The sequence below is a fragment of the Triturus cristatus genome, chromosome 4_2, assembly GCF_964204655.1.
Source record: "Triturus cristatus chromosome 4_2, aTriCri1.1, whole genome shotgun sequence".
Classification (NCBI taxonomy): Eukaryota; Metazoa; Chordata; class Amphibia; order Caudata; family Salamandridae; genus Triturus; species Triturus cristatus.
In genome coordinates this window covers 687,343,669-687,369,481 of record NC_140586.1, presented here as the reverse complement: position 1 = coordinate 687,369,481, position 25,813 = coordinate 687,343,669, and the positions used below count along the sequence as shown (strand labels likewise).

At 43.9% G+C, this 25,813-nt stretch overlaps 1 protein-coding gene and 1 long non-coding RNA gene across 2 annotated transcripts in view; both read left to right on the top strand.

Annotated features, from left to right (window-relative positions):
* The first annotated feature begins 776 nt into the window (after positions 1-776).
* C8A (complement C8 alpha chain) overlaps positions 777-25,813 on the top strand; it is a 447,843-nt gene continuing 422,806 nt past the window's right edge. Inside the window, exon 1 of the mRNA XM_085602506.1 lies at positions 777-968. Coding sequence (XP_085458632.1) covers positions 874-968 — 95 coding nt within the window. The 5' untranslated portion in view covers positions 777-873. The remainder of the gene's footprint in view (positions 969-25,813) is intronic.
* Positions 6,443-12,209, top strand: LOC146834900 (uncharacterized). The gene is made up of 3 exons (XR_014960666.1): positions 6,443-6,517; positions 6,619-6,839; positions 7,774-12,209. It is a non-coding gene; the product is annotated as an uncharacterized LOC146834900 (long non-coding RNA).

The window sequence follows — 25,813 nt, the reverse complement described above, 5'->3', positions numbered from 1 at the left end:
ACTCATATTAAGATTTACACTCTATAAAATGATTCATCGAACAGAGTTCGAGACCCGGTCTAATTAAGGAACTCTCAGCTGGGGGATTTGGAAACGTGAGCGCCAAACATTTACCCCCCTTTTTTTTAACCACATTGTGTGATCTTGATTATCACCAATTTCTGTATTTATTAGAACTGGAAATTATGTTGAGCCACTATTATGCTCTATTTGAATAACTCGTAAATGTTTATTAACTCACTCTGCAGACACAATATCCCAACAGAAATTGCACTGCATGGTAAAGTGGCAGAGAAATTCACCATGGGCCCCAGTGCAAGCAAGGATCGAAGACACTTCTGTCCCCTCAATGGACAGTAAAATCCAGCCGTAATTAAGCAGCAGATAGCTCTTGGGCCCCGGCGCCGCTGCACCTGCTGCCTTACCGAGTTACACCCCTGCCATTGTGGTCCTTTACACATAAACCAACCGATAATCTAATTATTGTGATGTGCTGCTGTTTGCAAAGGTAACTTCTCCTTTGCCGTGAGAACCCTCTTCCATTGTAACCTTCATTCTATTGTGCTCAGTTTACCCAGCAGGACAATGCATCTGAAGGGATTCGTTATCTTAGTAAACAAAGACTGTGCAAACCTGTTGCAAAACGATGAGGATTACTGGCTCTAGTGGGGTTTGGAAATTCCAGTGAGGGTGTGCTGGAACCCTCCGGCGCAGCCTTGAACCCTGGTCAATGATTTGCAGTGCTTGTGTCCCATGGAAATCGGGCGTTTGTTGACACGTATCAGAGTAGGGTCCGAGCAAGGAAGAAATGCAGTTTTCACCATAAACATCAGCTCGGTTTCACAGAAAAGCATTGAATCGGTGCAGGGCAGGATGTGGGTGTTTCACGTAATTTGCGCCCTTTTACTGCTGAAATTGCACATAGCAACATGTCTTGGCAATAAACAAGAGAAGACCGCATTGCAAAGGTAAGCCCATGCACCTAAAACGGAGGCTCTGTGCCGGAAATAAGGTGCGCCTATAGTCCAGGTTCAAAAGAACAGTGATGGTAAAGGCACTGGGGCACTGCTGGGTAGTTTGACTGATATTGCCAAGTGAATTGATATTTTACAATAATTGTCGGATAGGGAACAAGGGCAATAGGTATTTGATTGGAATTAAAATCTTGGTGTATTGGATTCCGGCGAGATTGTCCAACACAATTGTACTCATTTTCTTAAATTAGAGTGTTTAATGGAAGGAATATATTTAACCTGTAAATTAAATTATGCTTCGCATAGAAAAAGCTGCTTGAGTGCCTTGTAATTGTAAATTAAAGATGGTCTCGTAAACAAAGTATTTTAAAAAATTGGAAACCATAGGAAGTTTAGGGAATAAATAATCGGCATGACTGAATAAATATACTGTCACGATTTTTTTGTATGAAGTTTGGGTAGTTTTTTGGCGGATTTTCTTGAACAGACGGTATTTTTTTAGTAGTGACAGTTTCTGAACTGAAAGAATTGCATAGTATAGAAAGGTTTATGACTATTTAACGTTTATTTTCAAATGCTTGTTTACTTTTTAAAGCCGCTAGACAAGAGCACAATGGCTTAAAATAGGCACGTTCAGCCGTTTTGGGGCAGAACCACTGCGCAGAACTTTACTTCGAAAGGCATAACACAACTAATATCAGGGGCTTTCACATCAGAAATCCTTTAAGCTAATCTTTTTTAAAAAATGTTGTGAAAGGGTCACAAAGCAGCATTTAGCGCTTTACTAAAACGTTATCATCAACTCGTAACATGGTTACACTCGCTTAAAATACCACAGCTTTAATGTAGCGGGCACCTTTCCAAATTAGAACACTCCCTCCCCCTTCTCTTTTGTTTCTCTTAGGGGCATATTATCAAGACAGGCGATAAAATTATCGCCGCTTTAACGATGTCCTTCACATCTAACATGGGCTTCAATTGGAATTCCATAGAGCATATTATCAAGCCCATTATCGCCGTTTTAGCGGCAGTTGTCTGCCGCTAAAGCGGCGATAATGTTATCGCCTGTCTTGATAATTTGCCCCTTAGTCATTTGTTTCATGTGGCATAAAGGGAATCCTGTTTCTAGATTGCAGCCCCATCTTCAATCTAGGCGGTGCGACCACATTATATGCTGTATGCTGTGTAATGTTTGTTATGCCTCACGCCGTATGTCCAGAAACAATAGAACCCTAACAGCAATAGTACCTCGGGGGCTAGTCAGAGTGCTATAAATTTAGTGGTGATATATAGCAGGTCAAGCTAACATTACTGAGAGCAAAACGTGGCCCTACGTAACCGCACAATAAAGTTTTCTTGCTACAATAGGCTGGCTCACAGCAAATGTTGGTTCAATATGTATCGGTACCTCTCTGAAACATGGAGCACCTGACTTGGTCCAATAGAAATGACTATATGTACATAAACACTGTACTGTGATAAGACCACCCAGGACATTGTGGGCAACTAGAAGTGTATTGACAGGATCCGTCAAGTTATGAATATACTGTACAATGGACATTAATGTTGCATGTGTAATAAATGTGCTTACAGTCAGTCAGTCAAAGTACTTTATTCGGTTATTTAAAACCATAAAAGCATGCTATACATGAGGTTAAAAATTGTTAAAAAATTTCTATTTAGCAGCAAGAGTTTTTTACACCAAACATAACATGAAATGATCACAGATAAACGATTTAAACTGTAGCATAAAATCAGTCTCGTTTTTATCCCCCAAATTCATAATCTACACAGTTAAAATCATTTTTTTCTTCTTAGTCCTAGTTGCTGCGGTGAGAAAACTTGCTATACTAAAGATCTCCAAAACATTAGACAACAACTGTAAATACATGAGTGCGGGTTTAATTTGTAAAAAACCTTTGTCTTTTAAAATTGGGAGAATAAAACGCTTCCGAATGTGCAAAAAATGCTCACAAAAAAAGATAAAATGTATTGTATCCGGTACAGAAAAATTGTCACATGAGCACACACCCAAGTCCTCCACCTTTCTCCATCCCGGTGGTTCAGCAAGGAGAAAATGTAACTGATTTAATCTAAATCTTGTTAGGAGGAAACGGTGGTTAGGATTAGATACCACTATCAGATATGGTTCCATTGCAGGGGACGTTTTTAATAGTTGATGATCACGTACAGTTGATTTTGTCAACTCCCTTTCTTCTCTCTCCATGGTAACCATATATAGATAAGAACGCTTAGCCCACAGCAAATCACCCTTGACTATTGTGGCTGGTGAGTTAAATAACTCTGGCCTACCCAATTTCATCAACATGCTCTTAACATGGCTCATCCAGGGAATGTGGTTAGCTTGATCTAAAGCCAGACAATCATTTAAAATCTCCCGGTTTAGTTCTAATTCAGGGTTTAACCAGGTTGTAATCCATTTCAAGAGGGGTGCTAATGCAATTTGGTCCTCTACAAAACCAATCCCTAACTGTTGATGAATTATATAAGTGGGTGAGGAATGTGACACCGCTAGCAAGTTTCTTAAGAATTTGTTCTCGACAACTTGCCTTACGAAAACCCCAAATATCCGAACCATAAGTTGCAATAGAGATACATTTTGCTCTATATATTTTTAGAAGGGCTTGCATTGGTTTTGCCCCTAGTTTGCGTGCGAAAGCTAAAACTGCAGATGTGGATCTTGCCAGGACATTCCTCTTAGCATGTAATTGCGGTAGCCAAGCGCCACGTTCATCAAATAAGACGCCCAGATAGGGAAAAGTTGTGACCCTGGTGATCACATTGCCCTCACAATGAAGTGTTTTAACCTTTTTGGGCTTAATGCCAATTATCATTGTGTGTGATTTAGCAAAATTTACGCTTAAGTCCAGGGATTTCATAAAAGTGGCAAATGAGTTTAAAAGCAGTTGTAAACCAACTGCCGTTCTGGCTAACAATGCGGCATCGTCCGCGTAGAGGAGTGCCGGGATCAATCGCACACCCACACGTGGGATGTCTTTACTGGCTTGCCCTAAAACTTGCTCAAGATTATTGATGTAAAGGGAAAAAAGTAAAGGGGCCAAAATACACCCCTGCCTCACACCGTTGACAATACATATTCTCTGAGTACAATTTCCCTTTTGATCATACCTCACGGTAGCAGTCAGGTCCCTGTGCAGGTCAGCAAGAAAATATACAATATTTTTATCAATACCTAAATCAAGGAGCATTGACCATAGTTTTGACCTATTTACTCTTGCTTACAGTCATTTGAAAACAATAAAACAGATTAAAAAATAAAAATAAAAATGTAGCACCGTGATACAGGAACTTTACACTGCAACAAAAATGGGGCAAGCCCATTTGCAAAAAAACGGGGCAAGGCTATTGGAATTTCACGTGATTTGTTAAAAAACTAATGGAACAAAAAGCCTTTGCACCATTTCAAACATGGCACAAACTGAGGTCACAATTTTTTGCAATGTTTGCTTAAGATCGAGAGAAAGGACAGTTTCAGGTACAGTTAGCTTGTTCCGTTAAGTGCAAAAACAATGTGGAATCGGTTTGCTATATTCATGCACTATCGGGTCCTAGTTGTAATATCTATGTCACATGTAAATTAATTTATAAGCAAAAATGGGGCCAGATGAACAAAGGGTTTTAAATGTCGTGGACATTCTGATTCGATAAATCAGAGGGTTTGCGGACACTAAAACCCTTTTCAAAATGCCCCTCACACATATGTGGCTGAACTTGCTTTGGCCTCATCCAGCAATTCACAACCAGGCCTCAGAGCTGACAGAAGACCAGGTCGCAAGCGCATGTGTAGCAGCACTCGTAATGTCATCCACTCCTCTATGTATAAAAGTACAGTGGGCATATGCCAGTGCTCTCTTGTGCATGGATCCATATGGGTACACTGGAGGTGTCCTGCTGATGACAAAAGGCTGCAGTCCCTACATCCACATTAGCCCATGGGGAACATTGAGTTGTGCAGATCCATATATGTTGGTGGAGTTAATTCAATGCCTTCCATTAGTACAAGGGCAGTAAGGTGCTTCTGATAGCCACAGTTCATGCCTTTCATGAGTTGTAGAGTATGGGTTCTCTAGATAGATGGTGATTTCGTACTTAGTCTGCACTACATATTCATCTGTGTCAGCCCTGTATCTCTAGGACCGAGAAATAAGAACATGATTGCACCAGGCTTTCACTATAAATAAGGAAAGTGTTGAAAGGTGCACCTGGATCAATCTCCCCCTGGTGGGGCCGAAAGTGCATATAATTGTACCCAGCCGCGGCCCGTGGAGGGAGTTCCGTGGGGCGGTAAGGCGGGGCGGGGGAGGGGCAGGGTGGGGGGTTCTAAAAACCGGAATATGGATAATTACAGGTAAGTAAACAATGAAATAAATAAAACTAATTTCGTAGCACGCGCTGCGTCGCATTTCGCCCCACGGAACTCCCTCCACGGGCCGCGGCTGCTTGTACCGTAGACAGATGTATGTATGGGATGTGCATACATGTAGTGTACACCTTGTCCATGGTCAAATTGTCTTTCATAATTACCATACACTCAAAATGTGGGTGATTCAGCATGATTTCAAAAATCATAATACACAACACACTTATTTACAGAGGACACGAAAAGTTGAAAGTACACATCGCACACGTTAAAGTGACACATCAAATTTAGACAAGTGTAGTAGAAGCACCGTAAAAGCATGCTTTAACAAATGGATGAAGAAAACATACACATTAGATAATAGTAATACATATAAGCATGCTTTCTGTCAGTGTGCACCAGTTAGAAAAGTATGTGCAAAATTGTGCAGAAATGAAGTACAAACTTAAAAGTTTGTACAGTGATACTATGTTATGTTATGTTATATAATCTTATAAATCACACAGCTACTCCGAAGAGTGTCCCGGCGTGAGCAGGTGAGAGGAGAGATATAGTGAGTTTATGCAAACAGATGAGTCTCCAGCTTTTTTTTGAATGAGCAGAAGTCTTGAACTACTGTAGCTTCTATAGTTTATGCAATTATGAAAACAATATTTGAAAAATGACTAGGAAAATATGCACTTATTTGAATATTGTGAACATTTGTGGTTGTAAGGTATTTTTAATGTTAGCTATTTTCAAGTAATAATGATTTGTGAAAATGTATTTATTCTTTAATTGAATTGATTAATTTTGCTATATACTTGATTTTGGTTTACAGCTCATTTCATTTAAACGTGCAATGCTAACTTAAAGGCCTTCTCAAAATGCTTTTTACCTAGAGCTGACCTTTCCCCTGATTTAATACAATTGGTCATTTTCCATTAGTGAAATGTTGGCTATTTGTCCCGTACATGTTCACACCTTGAAATTCCTAAATATTTCTAAAACTTTCACAGTGTACTATTCCTCTGGAAAAAGAATTTCAGCTATAGCCATGTACAAACTACTTTGTATTTTTTTTTACAGTTATACTAAGATTATGTGGGCTCTCGGTCTTTGGTTTCTCATGACTAGCATCTCGATATTGCAAGTGTCCTAGGTGGGTTCACTGACACAACATCGATGTAATAAATATCAATGTAAAAAATATCAAGTAAAAAACTATAGACAACAAAAATATCAACACCTATTCTTAAACAGATAAGTACCAAAATATTGACTAAAACATATCGAGGGCAAAACCAAGAAGAAACTCAATGCCAGCATGAAAGTAGCAACGCAGATTGGAGGTGGGGGTCCAGCGGCACACCAGGAGCTGGATGACATGGAGAAAATTGTGGCCACAGTCATCAGTCGGGATACGGTGCCAGGAGTTGGGGATCAGGACACTGCTCAACACTACCTGACACAACATCAACAGCGTGAGTACCGAACAGGGAGTGGGTGGACGGGGGGAGATGGGCACAATGGCACACATGCACAAGTGAGTAGAGCACACTGCACACCCACCTTGACTCTGGATCATGTCCCTGATCCCCTTGGCACACTGCAGCACACAAACAAACAGCAAGTAGGACCCCGTCCACTATGGGCACAAAGGGGTCCCTCCCCACACAACACCAATCTCACAACCAACCCATGCACACTTGTGAAAACCAGCAAAGCTGCATGTCTGTGAGCCACACTGACAATGCAAGTGACACTGCATGACGAATAGCATGGCTGCAGTCCAATTATCATGACATGGTGCACGCTACAACACTGAGGTGGCTGAGTGTGGAACACATCCAGAAAGGAGTAGGTCACACTCTGACACATCCACTTGCACAAACAACCCCTGATGACAACAACACATCTGCGGATAAACCATGCCCAAGAGTACATAATATGAACAAGAGCCAAAATTAGCCAAGTCTGCAACATCTCAGCACTGTAGAAGCACAGAAGTCAAAGGCAAACCGCCTCAAAGGGAGAAGGGGCAGCAAAATCAGAGCTGCAGGGGCTACTCTCCCACAATGAAGCACACACACATAGCAATAACAGCGCATCAACATTGATGACAATGTGGTACAAAGTGCAACACTTTCACTACAAAACAGAGGACACAACTGGTTCTGCTTGTGCGTAGAAACTGGCAAATCACATCTGGCATAGCAGGAAACTGTGAGATGAAAATGTACGTGTACAACCTCACATGCGTGATGTAGTTCAAATGTCCACTGTCCTGCATCAAATAGTCAGCTTCTCCCAAACAGTTACAATGTACATTGTCATGCAGTCTGTATGTAAACTTGAGCAATGAGTCAACATACATGTCAACACAATGTTAAAATGCATCTCCCCTTCACATTGCAGAGGGACAATCAACACCTCCTGCAGAGCAGACCAGACAACTCATCAGTGATGATGAAGAGGACCTCCACACCTTCGACACCGACACCCTACAACAGCTCATGGACATCTTAGGCAACCCACCTCCAGGAGTAGGGTAGCCCAGCTGCATCGAGGAGACCCCACCCCCTGCACAGACCACACAGCATAAAGCACCCACAATCACAGCTGGCTCCCAGCACCTCATTGAAGCACACATCGCATTCCAAGGCCAGGTCTTAGACTTCCAGAAGGATGTGGCTGAACAGGTGCAGGTGGGGTTCGACCTCATGGCAACCGAACTAGATTACATACGTGGCTGCCTAATTCCCATCAGAGACCACTTACACTCCCCAACGGACACCCACACTGTGACAGAGACACGCATTTGCACATTTGCAGTACTGAACCACGCCCAGAGCCCCAGGATAATCATTCACACCCCTACGCTGGCCTGGCATACGCCGGGCCAGTCCACTGAGCTCACGCTTATAGGGGGGGACGTAACAAGCTACATTTCCATGATCTTCCCCACTCGCTGAGGTAACATGGTTGCGTCCACTGTCCAGTACACTCCAAACACCAGTAGTGTATGTTGACATGGAAATGCCTGTGGTCTGCATACTGAAGTCTGTACTGCACATCCACGCCACTCTTGGCATTGTGTATATTCACATTTATGAGTCACTTGCCTCCTTCGCACATGCCTGGTTCCCAATTCTCCCAATATTCTGCTATTGTGTGACTGAGGTGCCATGCCATTGATGGCTTGTGTACATGGCTAGCCCAGGTTGCCACAGTAAGTTGTGTTGTCATGTCTGGTGTGTGGGCATGTTGGTTGTTATGTTGTTTGTAATTTTGTAATGTGTGCATTCCCATAGTTGTCAGTTGTATGTTGGTGGAGTTGAGGTGTGTGGTGTGTTCAGTTGTTACTTACCGTCTGTGAGGCTGGTGCATTTTCTGAAGGTCTGCTGTCTTTGTCTGCACTGCCTCTGTGGTAGTCCAGGGGGTCCTGGGGGGGTGGCGGGCCTGTGGGTGGTGGTAGTGGGTGTTGTGGCCCTCTTGAGGCTCCGTGCTGCATGATCAGTAGCTCCATGGCATCTGTTGTTTTTCAGGTGTGCTTTTGGGCTGGGCTCCCTTTTATGGTGCAGGTTGTCGTCCAACTTAACACCAGGTAAGAGCAGGTATTAAATGCCTGCTGCTAACATGCCTTATCGCATGTTTTGGGATCTTATCGCCGATCTGGCTGGTCTTTGAGAATGTTGCGAAGTGGTGTTGTCACAGCTTTTTGAATGGGAATGCCTACTCTGCATATCATTAGCGTTAGTTGCTGGGGTCATTTGTGGCGATGTTTTTTGCGGCTGGTATTGCAGGAAAACAGGTGATATCGGCTGTTATCACCAGCTTGTGAATGGGGCGATAAATGTATTGCCACTTTGGCTGTGATAAAGTGCCACTAACTCGGCGATAAGTCCTTGAGAATATGCCCCTCTCTTTTTGCAAACGATATTAAACACTTTGATATTTTTAAAATCGATATTACTTACCTTAAGTCAATATTCTTGACCACGATATTCTTGCTTTTAATATTTCTGAACCACGATATTTCTGACTCGATATTTGTGCAACTCGATATTTTAAACTCGATATTCTGTCTGCACACCTCCTAGGTGGCATTGTGCGAATATGGACATGTGATAGTCTTTTGATTGTGGTCTGATGCCACCTCACTGGGATGATCTTGAAAATCTTATCAAAGAAAAACCCCAAAGGAGGGGCACCAGACGCCATTTTGATTTTTCCTATTCGAGACATGGATGCTGTGCTGACCCATTTTTGATTAACGTTTCTCTTACTCCTGGTCTGCTTGGTCAGTGATGCTGTCGGTAGCTGATGGACTGCGCCTTCTTTGCCAAACCATTTGCATTTTTTCCATTTTCCCTATTTTCTTGGTTATGGTAATTGACTCACCATTAATGTACTTGAACTTTGAACCCTTTTTCTATTCTTGTAGGATCTAAGTTTGTTAGACAACAAACTATCCTTCTGTGTTAATGGTGGTAGGACCCTGTAAATCTGTAGCTGTTTTTAATTCGGGAAGCTTGCTTAAATGTTTGGCACTGTTATAAAAGCTGTGATATTCTTAACTGAAGTTCTCAAGAAATTACTTGTAACAATGAATTTTGACTCTCTAATACAATAACCATATTAATTATCTGTCTGAGTCTATTATTGAGTCCTGTTGATTCTTCCGTGCAAAGTGTGCTGATTCCTAAGTCTTAATGTGTTGCAGGGAGAAACATCGAGCGTTGACAGAACATCAAGTGTTACTGCTTTAGTTTTGTGTTGGTGTTGCAGAGCTATTGGTCTTCATAATCCTCACTCCACTTTACTGCTTTAGGAGGTTGGGTCTTGCTTTTGCTATCCTTTACTTCTAGAGCATAGTCTTGAGATTGGTGTGCCTAAATTTGATCTCTAGTTTGTGATTTGGCTGTCAATTATTGGTACTCATTGGACAGCCAACATGGAGTTTGTTCCCGCAAATTTCCACCCCTCAGTCGGCAGAGAAAGATTCAGCAGAGGATCATTGCCTCTGTGGTAGTTGAAAGTGCTGCAGTTTATCTAATCATAAAGGTCCCAGTACGGTTAGAGGAGTAAATGGGAATAAGCATATAATAAACCTTTTTACAGTGCTTTATGATGTAACATGGTCAATGTATGTAAAGGTGGTCATCGATCTTAACAACATTTTACACTCAAAAAGCATTCAATAGGCCCTAATCTGGACAAACGGAGTACCTCTATTGAAGAGATATATTCCATAGATGCTGCAGATAGGGTAATCAATGATGCAGCATTCATTTGGTACCATTTAGCCCTTTTACCTTGTGATTCAATTTCCCCACCCCTTATTGGTATCTTCATTTGTTCTCCCCACACTGTGCAGGTTGTCTGCAGTGCACAAGGTTAGGTGCATGCAGCATCAAATCAGCAAATATAGAAAATGAGTTAAGGTTTAAACTGAGAACCCAAATGAATCTTTAATTAATATGAATAAAACAAGGGCCAAGTTGATTCAGTTTCTTGTCCCTCTTTTGTGTTAATTCATTCACAATAGAAAAACACAACTAGATACACTTATTCTCTATACTTTTAGAAAGTTGGTGTTTCCTTGTCCCAACCATTTGTGCCTTCTGCCAGTGCCCTGAGTCACATGACTGTGGATGGCTTTGCTGTCCGTGGATTGTGTATTTCTTCCAGACAGTCACACAAATGGGGCATAGTTGTGGACAGTGTGAGCCATCCTGGAAGGGTGACTGGAAGGAGCTGTATTCAGTCTGGCTTGCACTTCAAAGGACTCTGCCTCACACAGACATAGACAACACACACACACACAGTGATCTGACACCAGGCCTGCCTGCCTTTTGTCACCTCAAATAGACTGGAGCCTGGACAGGGGAACTAGAACACTTTCCAGAACCACATGTGGGGGTAGGGAGGGGAGTCCCCCCACACAAAGGCAGGCACCAGGTATAAATATTGGATCTTAAGAGTTCTCTTCAGAACACCTCTGGACTGGTGAATGTTTCACAAGAGAAATTGCCCTGCTGAAAGAGGGCTGTCCTGCTGCTTGAAAGACTGCCTTGCTGTCTGAGGGGGAAGATTGGACCTGCTTGTCTTCATCCAAGTATAACCAGAATGAATCAAGGGTCTGATTGGCTGACCTCCTGTGTGAGCTACAGTGACACATCTAGCTTCAGAGGCCTCCCTGCAACTGTCCCGCTGACCTGCTCCAACTGAACCTGTCTGGACCTCCTACTGGACCTCCTCCTCCATGAGCCCCGCTGCTGGCCCGCGCTGGAGTGAGTCCGGATCTCCTAGAGGGGCCCTCCAGGTTCTGGACCCTTTACTGGCATCCAAGAGAACTCCTCCTTGCCCAACTGAAGGTTCCATCAAAACTGGCATGAAGCAACACGAAGCCCCGCAAAGCCTGGCTGCACATCTGACAGCTTCATATGAACTGGTTGAAGTGATACGAAGCCCCGCAAAGCCTTTCCGCACAGATGAGAGCTTCATTGGAACCAACACCTAGTGACACAAAGAACTGCAACGCCTCTCTGCACAGCTTAAAATGTAAACGGAACCGATGCAGAGAGACACAAAGCCCCGCCAAGCTTTGCTGCACAGCTAAGAGCTTCATTTGAACCAATGAAGACCGTTGCGAAACCTCGCAAATCAACTCCGCACAGACCTCACACCAAGGACAAAAGGTCCAACCCCCAGCGGCCAAGCTTGGTCCTGGATGTTTGGGCCCCATAATGCTTCACCTGAACATATCACTTTGACCAAGTCCAATGAGACCAGATACCCACAGTCAGTGACTTCTGCTTCTTGGCACTATGTTTACTTAAACCTTTAAAATTCAGTACCTCAGGTTCTACTGATTGGATTTTTGTTGTTCTTGTATCATTTTATTTAATAAAAGCTACTGTATTATTCTAAGTTGGTTTAGGATTTTTCTTGTGTTTTCACTTTTTTACTGTTTGTGTGCTGCAATCATACTTTACACATTGTCTCTAAATTAAGCCTGACTGTTTTTGTGCCAAGCTACCAGAAGGTTAAGGATAGGCTAATTCGGTGACGTTTTGTGGTTCAACCTGACATGAATTGTGATTGTTGCTTGAGTTGAGATTCCACCCTCCTTAGCCAATTACCCAATTTCTTACAGAGCATCACTAAGGGCAGTTAGTGTTGGATGGCATTTTAATACAAATGTACAATGTAATAAAGTACCATACTCTATGACACAGCAATCTTGAGAGATGCTCGTCGTTATGTTTGATGACTGGGTTCTCTTCATCTGTATTGGCATGACAATGCCTGTCTCCTCCACTTTGCTCATTCTTCTGCTTCTCTCTCTCTATCTGTGCAGTAACAGTTTATTTTTCTCAAAGGCTAGAAGCCTGCACTTACGCACATTGTTGCAGACTCACAGGTCAAAGAGGAAGTTAGACAGTGAAACAAAGTCAGACACCAAGGAAAAAGGACACGAAATATTATGTGGGGCCCAAATAAGATAAAGATTGTCCAGGCCTAACCGGACAACTTGCAATTGCAAGTCTATGCCTACCTTATTATGCTCTTTCTGCCTCCACTATTAAGCATCAATGGCCTTCTATGCCCAGCCATTTTGTTTGGTGGTGTTTTTATCACTTTGGTTATATTTCATCCTTTATGTCATCTTCAGCTGTCCTTGTCACACCTTATGCTCATTTCCACCCTTTTCTCCATCTCATAAGAAGCATTGCAGCATTCTTGCCATCACTCCCAATTTCTTCTGCATCACTTCGAACTCTGAAGTAATCTCCTCTTCCCTGCATAGGGTACACTCCTAATAACCATACTCTCAACATTTTTAAACACCCTTTCCCTGTTCTTCAATATGGTTATGCCTTTGAATTATAATTGTCCTGAGTTAAAAGCCTAAAATAGAAAACGTTTTCACAGATAAACTTTCAGCTACCATGCTTCTTGCAAAGCTTTGTTTTTTAACACTCATCTTTATCTTTTTTTATTGAGGTAGGAAACATGCTTACAAAACATAAGTACTTCAGCTTGTAATCATAAACATTATGGATAGGAATATCTCATGATATTTATTACTATACTTTAAAAAATTATATTTTCCATTTGATTCTCAAATCATATACAGATTCTAATGTTGTGTCTTTGAACATCTTTTCATACCAATCCCTATATGTGGTAATTTGAGTTGATTTACAGTATAGCATCACTACAGATCAGTAGTGCATGTAATGGCATTATAAGTGCGGTGTCGGGACCGCCGGCCAGAGGTCAGTCGGTCCCGCGGTGTCGGTCAGAGTTCATCGTAATAAGGCCCCAAATGTTGAAATATAATTTAATTTATGTATATTGGTGATAATCTGAGGAAAGGGAATACTGTGCTATTGAGACCTCCTGAGGCGGAAGCCGGGAGCGCGACCTGACGACATTTTAAATATTGATTGAAATTGTTTGTTTGATCCTGTGTTTTTTTAGCTTTTAAAACTCACTCACCATCTGACTCCGGTTCCCCGCGCAGCCGACTTAACGCTGCGGCGGGAGGTTACCGAGCAATCTTCACCCCCTCACGCCACTTTGGCGAACACCGAGGCCACGCCCCTTTACCGAGGCCACGCCCCCTTCCAGCACACACAAATAGACGCTGACTACAAGCGCCTGCCCTGTGCTATTGAGACCTCCTGAGGCGGAAGCCGGGAACGCGACCTGACGACATTTTAAATATTGATTGAAATTGTTTGTTTGATCCTGTGTTTTTTAGCTTTTAAAACTCACTCACCATCTGACTCCGGTTCCCCGCGCAGCCGACTTAACGCTGCGGCGGGAGGTTACCGAGCAATCTTCACCCCCTCATGCCACTTTGGCGAGCGCCGAGGCCACGCCCCTTTACCGAGGCCACGCCCCCTTCCATCTTTCCACCCCCTTACAAATCATGTGTCTTCATCGAACGTGCAGCAGACGAGCGCAGCGGGCGTGACGATTGCGCGCCGAAGGCGCGCCCAAGGCAAGCCCGTCTGCGCCCGTCCGCGTCCGAACGCGCCCAGGGCCTAGGCCACCTTGCTATCTTGGGCTACTACAATATTCATCGGCCCAATTATATGGTCTTCAAGGCCCCTGGCCTCTTGAAGCCTCTGTGACCACCCACATCATTAACCTGGGACTGACAGCTCCAACCGCCTCTTCCGTTTCTCCTGCCCCGGCTCACCCGTTTCCTCTCCCCCCCATTTCCTGTCCCGACTCTCCTATCGGGCCCAGACATACTCCTCTCTCCATTCGCTACCTTAATACGCGCTCTGCAGTTAAGCATTGCCACGAACTCTCTGTCCTACTTGATTTCCATAAACCTGACCTTTTATTTCTGACGGAGACCTGGTTCCGTGATAGCTCTCTCCCTATCCTATTAGCATCTCTCCCCACTTCCTACTACGCTCTCCGAGCGGACCGGCCACCTGGCAAATCGGGCGGGGGCGTCGCCCTGATTGCTCGGAAGGATCTCCCTTTTCAGCCTCTCATCTTTCCCCCGATCGGTACATCTGATTTCCTAGTCGTTCGCTCACTTTCCCTTAACGTACCTCTTACTTGTTTGCTCATGTACCGCCCCCCCCCCACCTTCTCAAACCTTTCTTGCTGGGTTTCAGGAGCTTGTGGCCACCCTAGCAGTTAACAACTCTTCCATCTTGGTGTTAGGCGACTTCAACTTTTGGCCCTCCCACCCAGCCGAATGCTCCACCTTCAAAGAATTTTCCGAAACCTTACGCTCCCTTAACTTCATTTCACATGTCCACTCCCCTACGCACAGCCAAGGTCACATCCTTGACCAGATCTGGTCTCTGAACTGTCCCATTATGTCCCTATCTATTTCCCCCTGCCACTGGTCTGACCACTCCCTGATTTCCTTTTCCTCTCAACTAGGCCCACTTACCAAGCCCTCGCACCCTAAAAACATCTGGGTACGATCCTGGGGTCGGGCAGATATGGCCACTCTAGCCACCTCTCTCTTCCTCCAGCCCAGACCTATCTGGTCTGTCCACTTCAGAACAAGCCAATTCCATTAACACCTGGATACTATCAGCCTGTGACTCCATCGCCCCATTCAGGCGAGTCTCCTCTAGACGGACGAACGACTCCAATTTTTGGTTCAATGATGAACTGAAGGCGCTAAAGCTTTCAGTTCGTCACGCTGAACGAGGCTGGAGATGACAGTACTGTCCCATCCTTAAAGCCCAGTACACCTCCCTCTTGTTGCAATATAAAAAATCTATTCTGTCCACCAAAAAGGACTACTTTTCCTCTAAAATTCTAGTCGCTGAGAATAAGCCCAGAGAAATTTTCTCTATTATCAATAAACTCGCTTACTCCGACAGAACCACTCTCAAACCTTCCCCGTCACAATCTCTCTGTGACTCTTTGAACTCTTTTTTCCTGGAAAAAATAGCTACAATCAAAGCCAATATTCCCCCACCTCTCCCTCTTTTCTCAACCCGCCCTGTCCCCCCATAGTGGCCTGTTTTGACTCATTCCCTCTTCTAACAGAGGAATCCTTTCTCTCCCTCCTCCCTCTGGTTAAATCTGGGTCTCCACTTGACCCGTGCCCTGCCCATATTCTCTGTCACATCTGCCTGAACTGCCCGCTACCCCCGCTTACTTTTCTCAACTGCTCCCTATCTCAGGGCGTTGTTACCCCTACTCTCAAAACTGCTATAATCTTCCCCATTCTCAAAAAACCTGGCGCGGACCTCTCTGTCCCCGCCAACTATCGCCCCATTTCTCTGCTTCCCTTTCTAGGGAAAGTTTTGGAGCGACATTGTTAAATGGTAGCGGCAGTTTCAGTCGATAACCTTTCAAGTATTGCCCGGCGGTAATCGCCTCTCATACCACTCGATAATTTACCAATGAAAGAGGCAGGCGCCGGAGACTGGAAGGCAGGAAACAAAGTTTTATTCCGTCGGAGCAGAACACATCAGATCAGACACAGGGTATCGTCACGAGGTGCTCTAACTGCATCTCTGAGGCCTGGCCTCTTATACACAGGTTTATGACTTTATTGCAGGTTTATTGTACATGGCACATTCTTGAGATTACTTTGATGTAGAAAAGAATGTTTTCGGAATCCCCACTTCGAACTCGTTCCCACACATATCTACAGTAGGAGATGGCTATCACGCAGCTGGACATTCCGCCAATTCCCGGGGATGTGTGCAACCGGCCGGGTCTCAGGGGGTAGGGGCTTTGATCCACTGTAATCCCTTTGATGTGGGGTGTTTACCTTACAGTAGGGGCAATAAACTGCATCCGCAGGGCTAGGTGATGGCCTGTGATCAGTTCGGACAATGGGGCGCAGAGGAAGGGGGTTATCAAAGAGAGGCATGACCATGTATGGGATGTCAGTCAGGCGTGGGATGTGGTTCCATGGCAGGGTCGCGCAGAAGGAGAAGGTTTATGGCCCATGTATGAGAGAGCGGGGGTGGCCGGTGCGCGGGGGATGCTTGCAGCGCCAGGGGAACGTGCTGGCGATTGACAATGAGCGGGGGAGAGAGTGGGGTGCCTAAAATGGCTGTCGTTAATGTCTTTCGTACATTCCTTAAAGATACAGAGTTTTTAGGGCAGGCAGGAGTAATCTGACACATTTGCTCATAGTTACATACAGGTGATAAAGTAGGCGAGGAGGTAGTACATACAAAGTTACATCAGCTGTGCCGCATGTCAGGCCCAGGGACAGGAGGAGGGGAGTTTGTTTGAGCACAAATAGGATACTGTAAAGCAAACAGGATGTTTCTGGCAAAACAAGGGATATTTCGTACATTACTTAAGGCCCAGACTTCGTGTGGATCGAAAATAGTCAGTATAGTCGTGTACATGGCTGGTGTTGTATGAATGTCACTATACAAAGTTACATTTTCTTAACTTCTCAGTGTACAGTCGGAAGTGATTGATGCAACATCATGAAAACTTGATAGGAAGATAGTTAATATAAAAAGGTGGTTGGGAGAGGATTTTCAACTTGACATGGGTTCTTCTTTCCAGTGTCCTTTTTTTATAAAGAGCCGTCACTGGTAAGCTCTTATTGTTGTTCTTCTTTCGTTGGCACTGTTGAGCACCGGCGGTGGAGCTAAGGTCCAGCTCAAATCCAATTTCTCACGTGGCAGGGTGTGACCATTCACTGTTCTCCGATCACAGCCCTGTTCCTTAACACAGTTCACCATAGGTACTTTGAGACAGGGTACCTGCTTTTTGTTCTTCTGTAGGTAAGTCAGATTCATAATCCATATAAAAGAGGGAGAGAGAGAGAAGGGTGTGATGTGCTTCGGGATGCCGAGGGAAGAGGGGGTGGAGTGGGATCGGATCAAAAATGCGGACCAAGGGGAGCAGAATCTTCCAGCACTGGGCCCATCAATCGGGCCCGACGGGTTGAGACTTCAGGCACGCTGGTCAGTGAGCAGGGGGCCTCGATGTAGCCCTTCGCGCTTATCATCCTGATAATGGTGTCTCGTCTCACGCCCTTTTTGCTTCGTAGCTTCCCCCTTGGTCGATGTCATAGATGTTCCATGGTCTGCAGCCAGGCTGTGCGTCACGTCCGACCCCTCCCTTCCGATGGCAGCACGTTATCTTTAAATGAGTACAAGAAACAAAATCTTAGAGAGTTGGCAGGGAAGACATTTACATACTTCATCCTCTCTCCCAACCTCCGAGTAGTTGCGGACATGCTTTTATCGGTTGCTGTATGATTGATGTCTGTTAACTCTGATCTTAGTGTGTGTGTTACTAATCTATTAATCATTGCTGTGGTGCAAGTTTCTGTGGGGTGTCCCTGTCCATCGTCTGGCCTTCTAGGTGCTGATTCCTGTGCCCGATACTTGTTGCAGGAAGCCTGTGGTAAATAAAAATTCCTTTACCGGGACTGAATTTGATACGGAAACATTATAAAATAGCTCAGTAAAATGAGAGGCAGAATCCGTGATATTAGAGTTTCGGAATGGGCTTTATTCCAGTGATCGATTATAATCGGATGCTCCAAGTTCCATCACCACGGGGGTTCAGGAAGTGAAGTACATACTTTATTGACAAGAAGTAACTTTTATAGTACATACATTACAATGAAGCGAATACAGTAGGCGTAACAATTGATAAGGAAATTGACGTTTCGTCTGCGTAACCAAAAATGGGTGTAATAATGAGTAAAAAGGAACATAATTGGTTATGATGTCATACATAGGTGGATCTATAAGATAATACTTGGCCTAGATGCGCGCGCAGCAGTATGACGTGTAATTGACGTGTAACTAGGGGGTGAAGGGGACTTGACATTAGCTCTACATGTGGAGACGAAAAGTCTGGGGGGTCAAGTCAACCTAATCCCAAATCATATCTAACATCCTATGTTTAAAGAACTATGTTATCCACAAAAGAAGGACTCTCGGACAGAATCTATTCTATACTGACTGTGCGTGCGTGTACAAGCGTCTAAGTGTCTACACTGAATGCGAGGGGGTAGAAATATTCCATGGTAACAGGGCTATGAATTACTTGCATGAGGACAGAGAAGCCGGTCTTTTGCTTGGTAACTGGAAGAATGTTTACTTAAACTACTAGGCAGGAATGCATCGGCTGAGGGGGAAGCAGATAATTCGAAGGTGAAATACAGTTCTTGGCAGAGAATAGGCTGATGTCAGGCTTCGTGAGCCGCGCAGAGAATGAGACAAAGTTCATGGTCACAGATGCAGGCTCAGACTGGAGCTTTCAGAGGCAGAAGGCAAGAGGAGTTTTGATGACAGAATCAGGGCCTACTTGCCTGGACTGTAAAGTGGCATAAGTGAACCATATAAAGCCGGTGGCCTTTCATATTTAGGAATGGAATATCCGGCCTATTCATGGCGGATCTGACAGAGGACATGTTGACGGTGGACGCACATGTATTTGCGTCTTCATAACTGGAACTGGAGGAAACATACATGTACTTGTGACATGCACATGGAACCGTTGGGGTCCAAGATAGGGGACATAACTGACCAGAAAAATCCATATTTCCACATTCCCTCCTTGTCCCCTACTTGCCCTTCAAGAGATATCAATCTTCATTAATCCATTGATCTGTTCATATAGCATCATTTGTTCTTCTTTCTTCTTCCGGGATCTTGAATGAAAATCTTGATGTGGAATGCACGATGTGGCACACAGACCACAAATCGCTGGTCCACATTGCAGACATAGACAGCAACTGAATAGTATGAGAAGGCCAATACCTAGGAAGGATAAAACTCTCCATCCCCAGGCTGATACCATATTCCAAAACCAACTGGACCAAGTCCAAGTGCCTGGGTTCTGGTGTATCTGGTTTACAATCTTATGAAGGCGAGTGATGGCTTTATATACAGATGGCGAATTTTCTGGTATGAATACGCAGCAGCTTGATCCGATGACCCTACAAGCTCCGCCCCTATCAGCCAGGATGACGTCAAGGACAAGACGATTTTGAAGCACAACAATCCGCATAGCAGACTGCTCTTCCGTTAAATTGCCTAAGGCGGAAATAGTCTCATTCACTACTGCTTCAAGGGTTCTAGTTAATCTACGTATCAGCTTACTATTAGTAACAGTACCTATATAGGGAAAGATACCTTTATTAAAATCTACATACTTGTCCCATGCCGTCTCAGTGTAATCGACAATGGGGAGATCTCTCCGCTCTCTGTTGTGTACTAAATGAATATTTCTGTAATAATCAGGAGGAGCTAGGAAAACAGGTGGCAAAAGGAATGCAATGTAGCAGGTACCATCCCAATCTAGGGGTAGACGCATATATGCAGTCTGACCACATATAAAGTAGGAGTGGCGAGAAGCTCTAAATGAAGATTTGCCTTGATCACTGAATTCTACTATAGTAGTGCATTTACTATGGCCCATATGTATGGAACCAACCTTTCTTACACACAATTCACCCTTCGCTGGGAATACTGACATGGTGGGTAAGACTAGTTCAATTTCGGATACGACATTCAGAATCATGAGATTAGGTGTAAAATTACCTAATCCATATACTTCATTTTCTAGATCAGTTCCTGTTCTTTTGGGGCGACCCTCCTTGTCAGGGTAGCAGACCTTGAGTAAAACTAGGTTCAGGTTTCCCCATACCCAATGATCTTGGTAAACTGCTGTGTCTGAGTCCATGGAATTGATTAAACTGAACCATGCTCCACAGGAGCCATTATGTGTAAATGGATGTGGAAAGAAAGGCAGGACTCCTTCATAATTCTGATAGGGAGGGAGTCGGCCACACACCCAACAATTAGTGGCATTACTAGTCTGATGGGAATGATGTAACATACTAATGAAAGTGTTATTGCGCAGCGCAAGTCTATAAGACAATTCATGCGGGGGTAAGTCACTAAAAGAATGTTCAGCAGCAACATTATAAACATGTCTAGAAATAGGGTAATATATGTGCAACAACATACTTGTAATAATTATTAAAAGACTCAATAAAAACAGAATTAATAATGTCACTATGCAGTGGCTACGCAGTGATTTACAATACGCCTGTCGTTTCAACATTTTCCGCGACTGTCCATGATTTAGGTCTAGATGATACATGTCAGAGACAAATTCAACCGCTTCACCTTGGAGAGGACTTAAACAATCAAATTGTCTGACGTTCTAGGCCTCAATTTTACTTTATAGAGTTCGGTTTCAGTTTTTTCAACCAAAGGAAGTTTTGAATCAGTCTGTGAGGGAGTGCAGGGCACAATGTCTATATCCGAGGATAGTCCATGAAATTTCTTGATATGGCTTGAATGAATCCAGCCCTTGCGGCCCTCGATCTTCACGGCTGTTCTTGTGGTCAGCAGGACCAACTTGGGTGTTTTCCACCTGGGCTCCAGCTGAGTCTTTGGGTCGAAATTCCTCACAAAGACAAGATCACCCGGAACAACGTCATGGGGTTTCACCTCAGTGTTGTCGGGAAAGGCTGCAGCTACCTGTGAACGACAAGATTGTAGTGCAGACATCAAGGAAGCCAAGTAATCTGTCAGCATATTACAGTCAATATCAGTTATTTTGCGTGGTATAGGCGTCCCCCACATATTCGGTGGTCTGCCGAAGATCACCTCATACGGGGATAGCCCTGTTCGAGAGTGTGCTACCATTCTCATGTAAAAGAGTGCAACTGGTAACGCTACTACCCAGTCGACACCTTTCTCTCTGCATATTTTGGACATTCTGATTTTCAGTATCTGGTTATGTCTTTCTACGAGACCTGCTGCCTCGGGGTGTCGGACACAGTGGAATTTCCACTGATATCCTAACAGAAGTGACACGTGTTTCATTAATTCGGATGAGAACGGCTGGCCGTTATCTGAGTGAACAACACGTGGCAAACCGTATCGTGGGAAGAATTCTCGAACCAACTGTTTGGCAGTAGTCGGGGCAGTGTAATCTGAAACCGGGTATGCCTCCGTCCAACGGGACAGAGCGCAGACAACTACGAGAACATATTTGAATCCTCGACATCGTTCCATCTGGATATAGTCCATCTGGAGTACTTCAAAAGGATGATTAGGAGTATGAAATCCACCCTGTTCTACGGGAACGCTTTTTCCTGGGTTGAACTGACAACAGATCATACAGGTACGGACCTTTTGTTTGGCTGCTGCTCGTAAATGTTTATTGAACCAAATGTGTTGAATGCTGTCTAGCATAGCTTTTTCTCCTAGATGTGCTGGACTATGTATAGTGTTAATTATAACTTGGACCATTGAATCAGGAAGGAACCATACAGACTTTTCCTTCATCATCCATCCTTGGTCCGTTTGAATCCCTCCTAATTCAGTCCATTTCTTTATTTCGTCTGGTGTAGCATGTGTCTGTATGTCAATTACGTCAAGAGTAGGATCTTTAACTGTCATACAATGTGTCGGTGTCGGGACTATTCTCTTTGTCATGTCGGGGGTTTGAGTTTGAGCAGTCTGTTTAGCTGTTCTGTCGGCTAGATCATTGCCTTGGGAAATGATATCGGTAACCTTCGTATGAGCCTTACATTTTATAATTGATATTGTAGTGGGTAGATGTATTGCATCTAATAAGGCATGAATGAGGGGTCCGTGCTGAATGTGGGCACCGTGGGAAGTTAAATAACCTCTCTCTCGCCACAGCACGCCGAAGTCATGTACAACTCCGAATGCATAACGTGAGTCAGTGTATATGTTGACTTTTTTATTTGTGGCTTGAATACAGGCTTGTGTCAGAGCGATAAGCTCTGCGGCTTGAGCTGACAAAGTATTTATACGATTAGTTTCAATGACTTCAGTATCTGTGGTGACTGCATAAGCAGCCACTAACTCTCCTGTACTTGTTCTCATACATGAACCATCTACATACAATGTCAGGTCTGGATCTGACAATGGGACATCGGTTAAGTCTTGTCTGGGTTTTGTCGTTATTGTAATAACTTCAATACAGTCATGAGCTAGTGGGTCTGTTCCGATTACAGGTAAAAGTGTGGCAGGATTCAATGTGTTACAGCGTCTGATTTCTATATGTGGCTGAAACAATGTAAGTTCGTATCCTGTAAGTCGCGCTATAGTCAAGTGTTGTGTTTGCGTTCTATTCACAAGAACCTCTACTGCATGTGGTACTTGAACTGTCAATGGATGTCCTAACACTATGGCATCGCTTTGTCTGATTGCTAAAGCTGTCGCTGCTACTGATTTCAGGCACGCAGGCAAAGCCTGAGCTACGGGATCTAATGTACTAGAAAAATAAGCACATGGTTTGTGTGATCCTGCTTGTTCCTGTGTGAGTACTGACAAGGCAGTACCTTCGCGTTCTGTAACAAAGAGTGTAAACTGTTTTCTGTAACATGGCGTTGCTAAAACGGGTGCTTGACATAAAGCTTCCTTTAGGCTTTCAAAAGCTTGTGTGTGTTCCTGAGTCCAAGGGAGAACAGTCGGTGTGGCTGCCTCCTGTGCGGTTAACTGAATGAGTGGTTTTGCTAGAAATGCATACTGAGGGATCCACTGCCTACAATATGAAGTGAGGCCTATGAAAGCTCGTACCTCCTTTTGTGTCTTGGGTATTGACATGTTAGCTATTAACTGAATGCGGTCGGGTGTAAGCTGCCTTCCCTCCTTGGACAGCGAGTGTCCAAGATAAATAACTCGCTGGACACAGAATTGCAGCTTAGAAGGGGACACCTTGTGCCCCTTTTCGGCTAGAAATTGTAAAACTGTCAGTGATGCTGTTTCACATTCCGGTTCGCTTCTCGCGGTGATCAGCAGATCATCGACGTATTGAAGCAGAGCAGTGTTAACTGGCATGTGGATACTGTCAAGTTCTCGTTTCAGTGCTTGGCTATAGATGCTGGGGCTTTCTGTAAATCCTTGAGGTGCGCGTGAGAATTTAAAGCTACGCCCATTTAAACTAAATCCGAACAAATATTGACTTTCCGGATCTATTGGGACGCTGAAAAAGGCATTCTTGAGATCAATTACAGTAAAGAATGTTGCTTCGGAATCAATAGCTGTCAATAATGACGAGATATCTGGGACCACAGGAAATTGTGGCACAATGCATTTGTTTAACTCGCGCAGATCAATAACCAATCAATATACTGGCGGAGCTGTGGGATCTGTTCGTTTAAGAACCGGAATTATCGGTGAATTACATACATTGGAGTCTGTTTCTACAACTACTCCTTGGGCAATAAGCTCGTCAATGATTTGTAGTAAAGCCACTACAGCATCTGGTGGTAACTTGTATTGTCGCATTCGTGGTAGCACCACTCCTGCCTTTAATGTGACTCGATATGGTGTAATATTCATGCAACCAACATCAGTAGGGCCTTGTGCCCATAGATGTGTAGGTAAAGTCTGCAGTCGGGGATCCATGTCTCTAGACACATAGTGACCTTTAAAATCACGTAAAAACAACCTTACTCCTTCCGGGGAACAACATATTATGGCTCCTAGGGCTTTCAACGTTTTTATTCCTAACAAGTTTTCCGGACATGATTTAGTAAGCAATAAATCTGTAGTTCGGGTCAGAGGTCCTATCGTAAGTGGAAGAGGCTGTGATACTTCATTAACAATAGGTTTTCCTGAAAAACCAAGGGAAATATTCTGAGAGCCTGAGAGGGGTGCCCCTGGAACTTCACTACGTTTTATAGTTGTTCGACTTGCCCCTGTATCGAGTAAAAATTTTCTATCTTGACCTAATAATTCACTATGTACATAAGGTCCTTCTTGATCTACAGGAATCTCGATAAGGGGTAAGTCAACTTCCCTCTCTAGGCTAGTTCATGCGTAACGCTGATACTCAGGATATTCATACTGTGCAGTCTGATACATTTGTCGTGTTGTTGTCTGTGTGGCAGCAACAGGCAACGGTGGTGCAGCTGGCACAAACTGTATTGGCTGTTGTGCGGCTGGCATGGCCTGGGCATGCTGCATAGCTCCTTGTTCATTCTGATCTTGTCTTAGTGGCCGTGATCTTTCTTGTGTTTTACCTATGGCGATATTATGTTTTAAAACTGGACAATCGTGTACGTAATGACCTGGCTTTTTACAATAATTGCATGTCCCTTTTACAGGTCCTGCTGAATCGGAATGTGTCATACCCTTTTTATGTCCTTCAGCTGGAACTGTCTGGGAAACTAGCATTTTCATTTTCGTGTCTTTCATGCGTCTGTGTTCATGTTCTTGTTCCTCTCTAATTCTATTGTGATGGTACTGTAACATTTGTAACATTTGTGATGGAGTGTTACCTTGCCAGGTACTCTCGAATTTTAATACTCTATTCTTTACTGGGGGCAGGGCATTTTCTACTAATTTTGTTACAAACAGATGCGGGTATGATTCGCTACTTGCTTTTATGCCACTATTTATACCAAAACATTTCTCGAATCGGGCATAGTAATCACTAGTGTCTTCATCTTGCTTCTGTTTACAGGCTGAAATTGTACCCCAATCTTCCTTTTTCGTAGTTAATAAACGTGGCAGTACCTGTACTAGTAGACCTGGTAGTGCTTTAGTTTTGTCCCCAAGCCCCGAACCTGGACCTCGGGCCTTTTCTTCTGCTTCTAATGCTGACCATTCTATCTTTTGGTCTCCTACCTCCCACTCTTTTTCCTTGAGTTTTTCATAAATGCCAGCAGGCATCAACACCTTTAATATTGTCATAATGTCGGGGTAGGTATACTCTCCCATGAGTAACATGTCTTTAATTTCTCGGTGAAAACCCGCTGGATCTTTGTCATGACTGGGTACCACTTTCTTCATTTGCAACAATTCTATTTTTGATATGGGCGTATATACAAATACGCGCCTAAACTCGTTGTCCTCGCCTTTTATTGGGTGCACTTCTCGTAAGGGATTCTGTCTATCCATGTGATACGTGGTTCTTTCCTTGACGGGCAATGAGACATGCTCTGAGCATACAAAAAGAATATACTGCT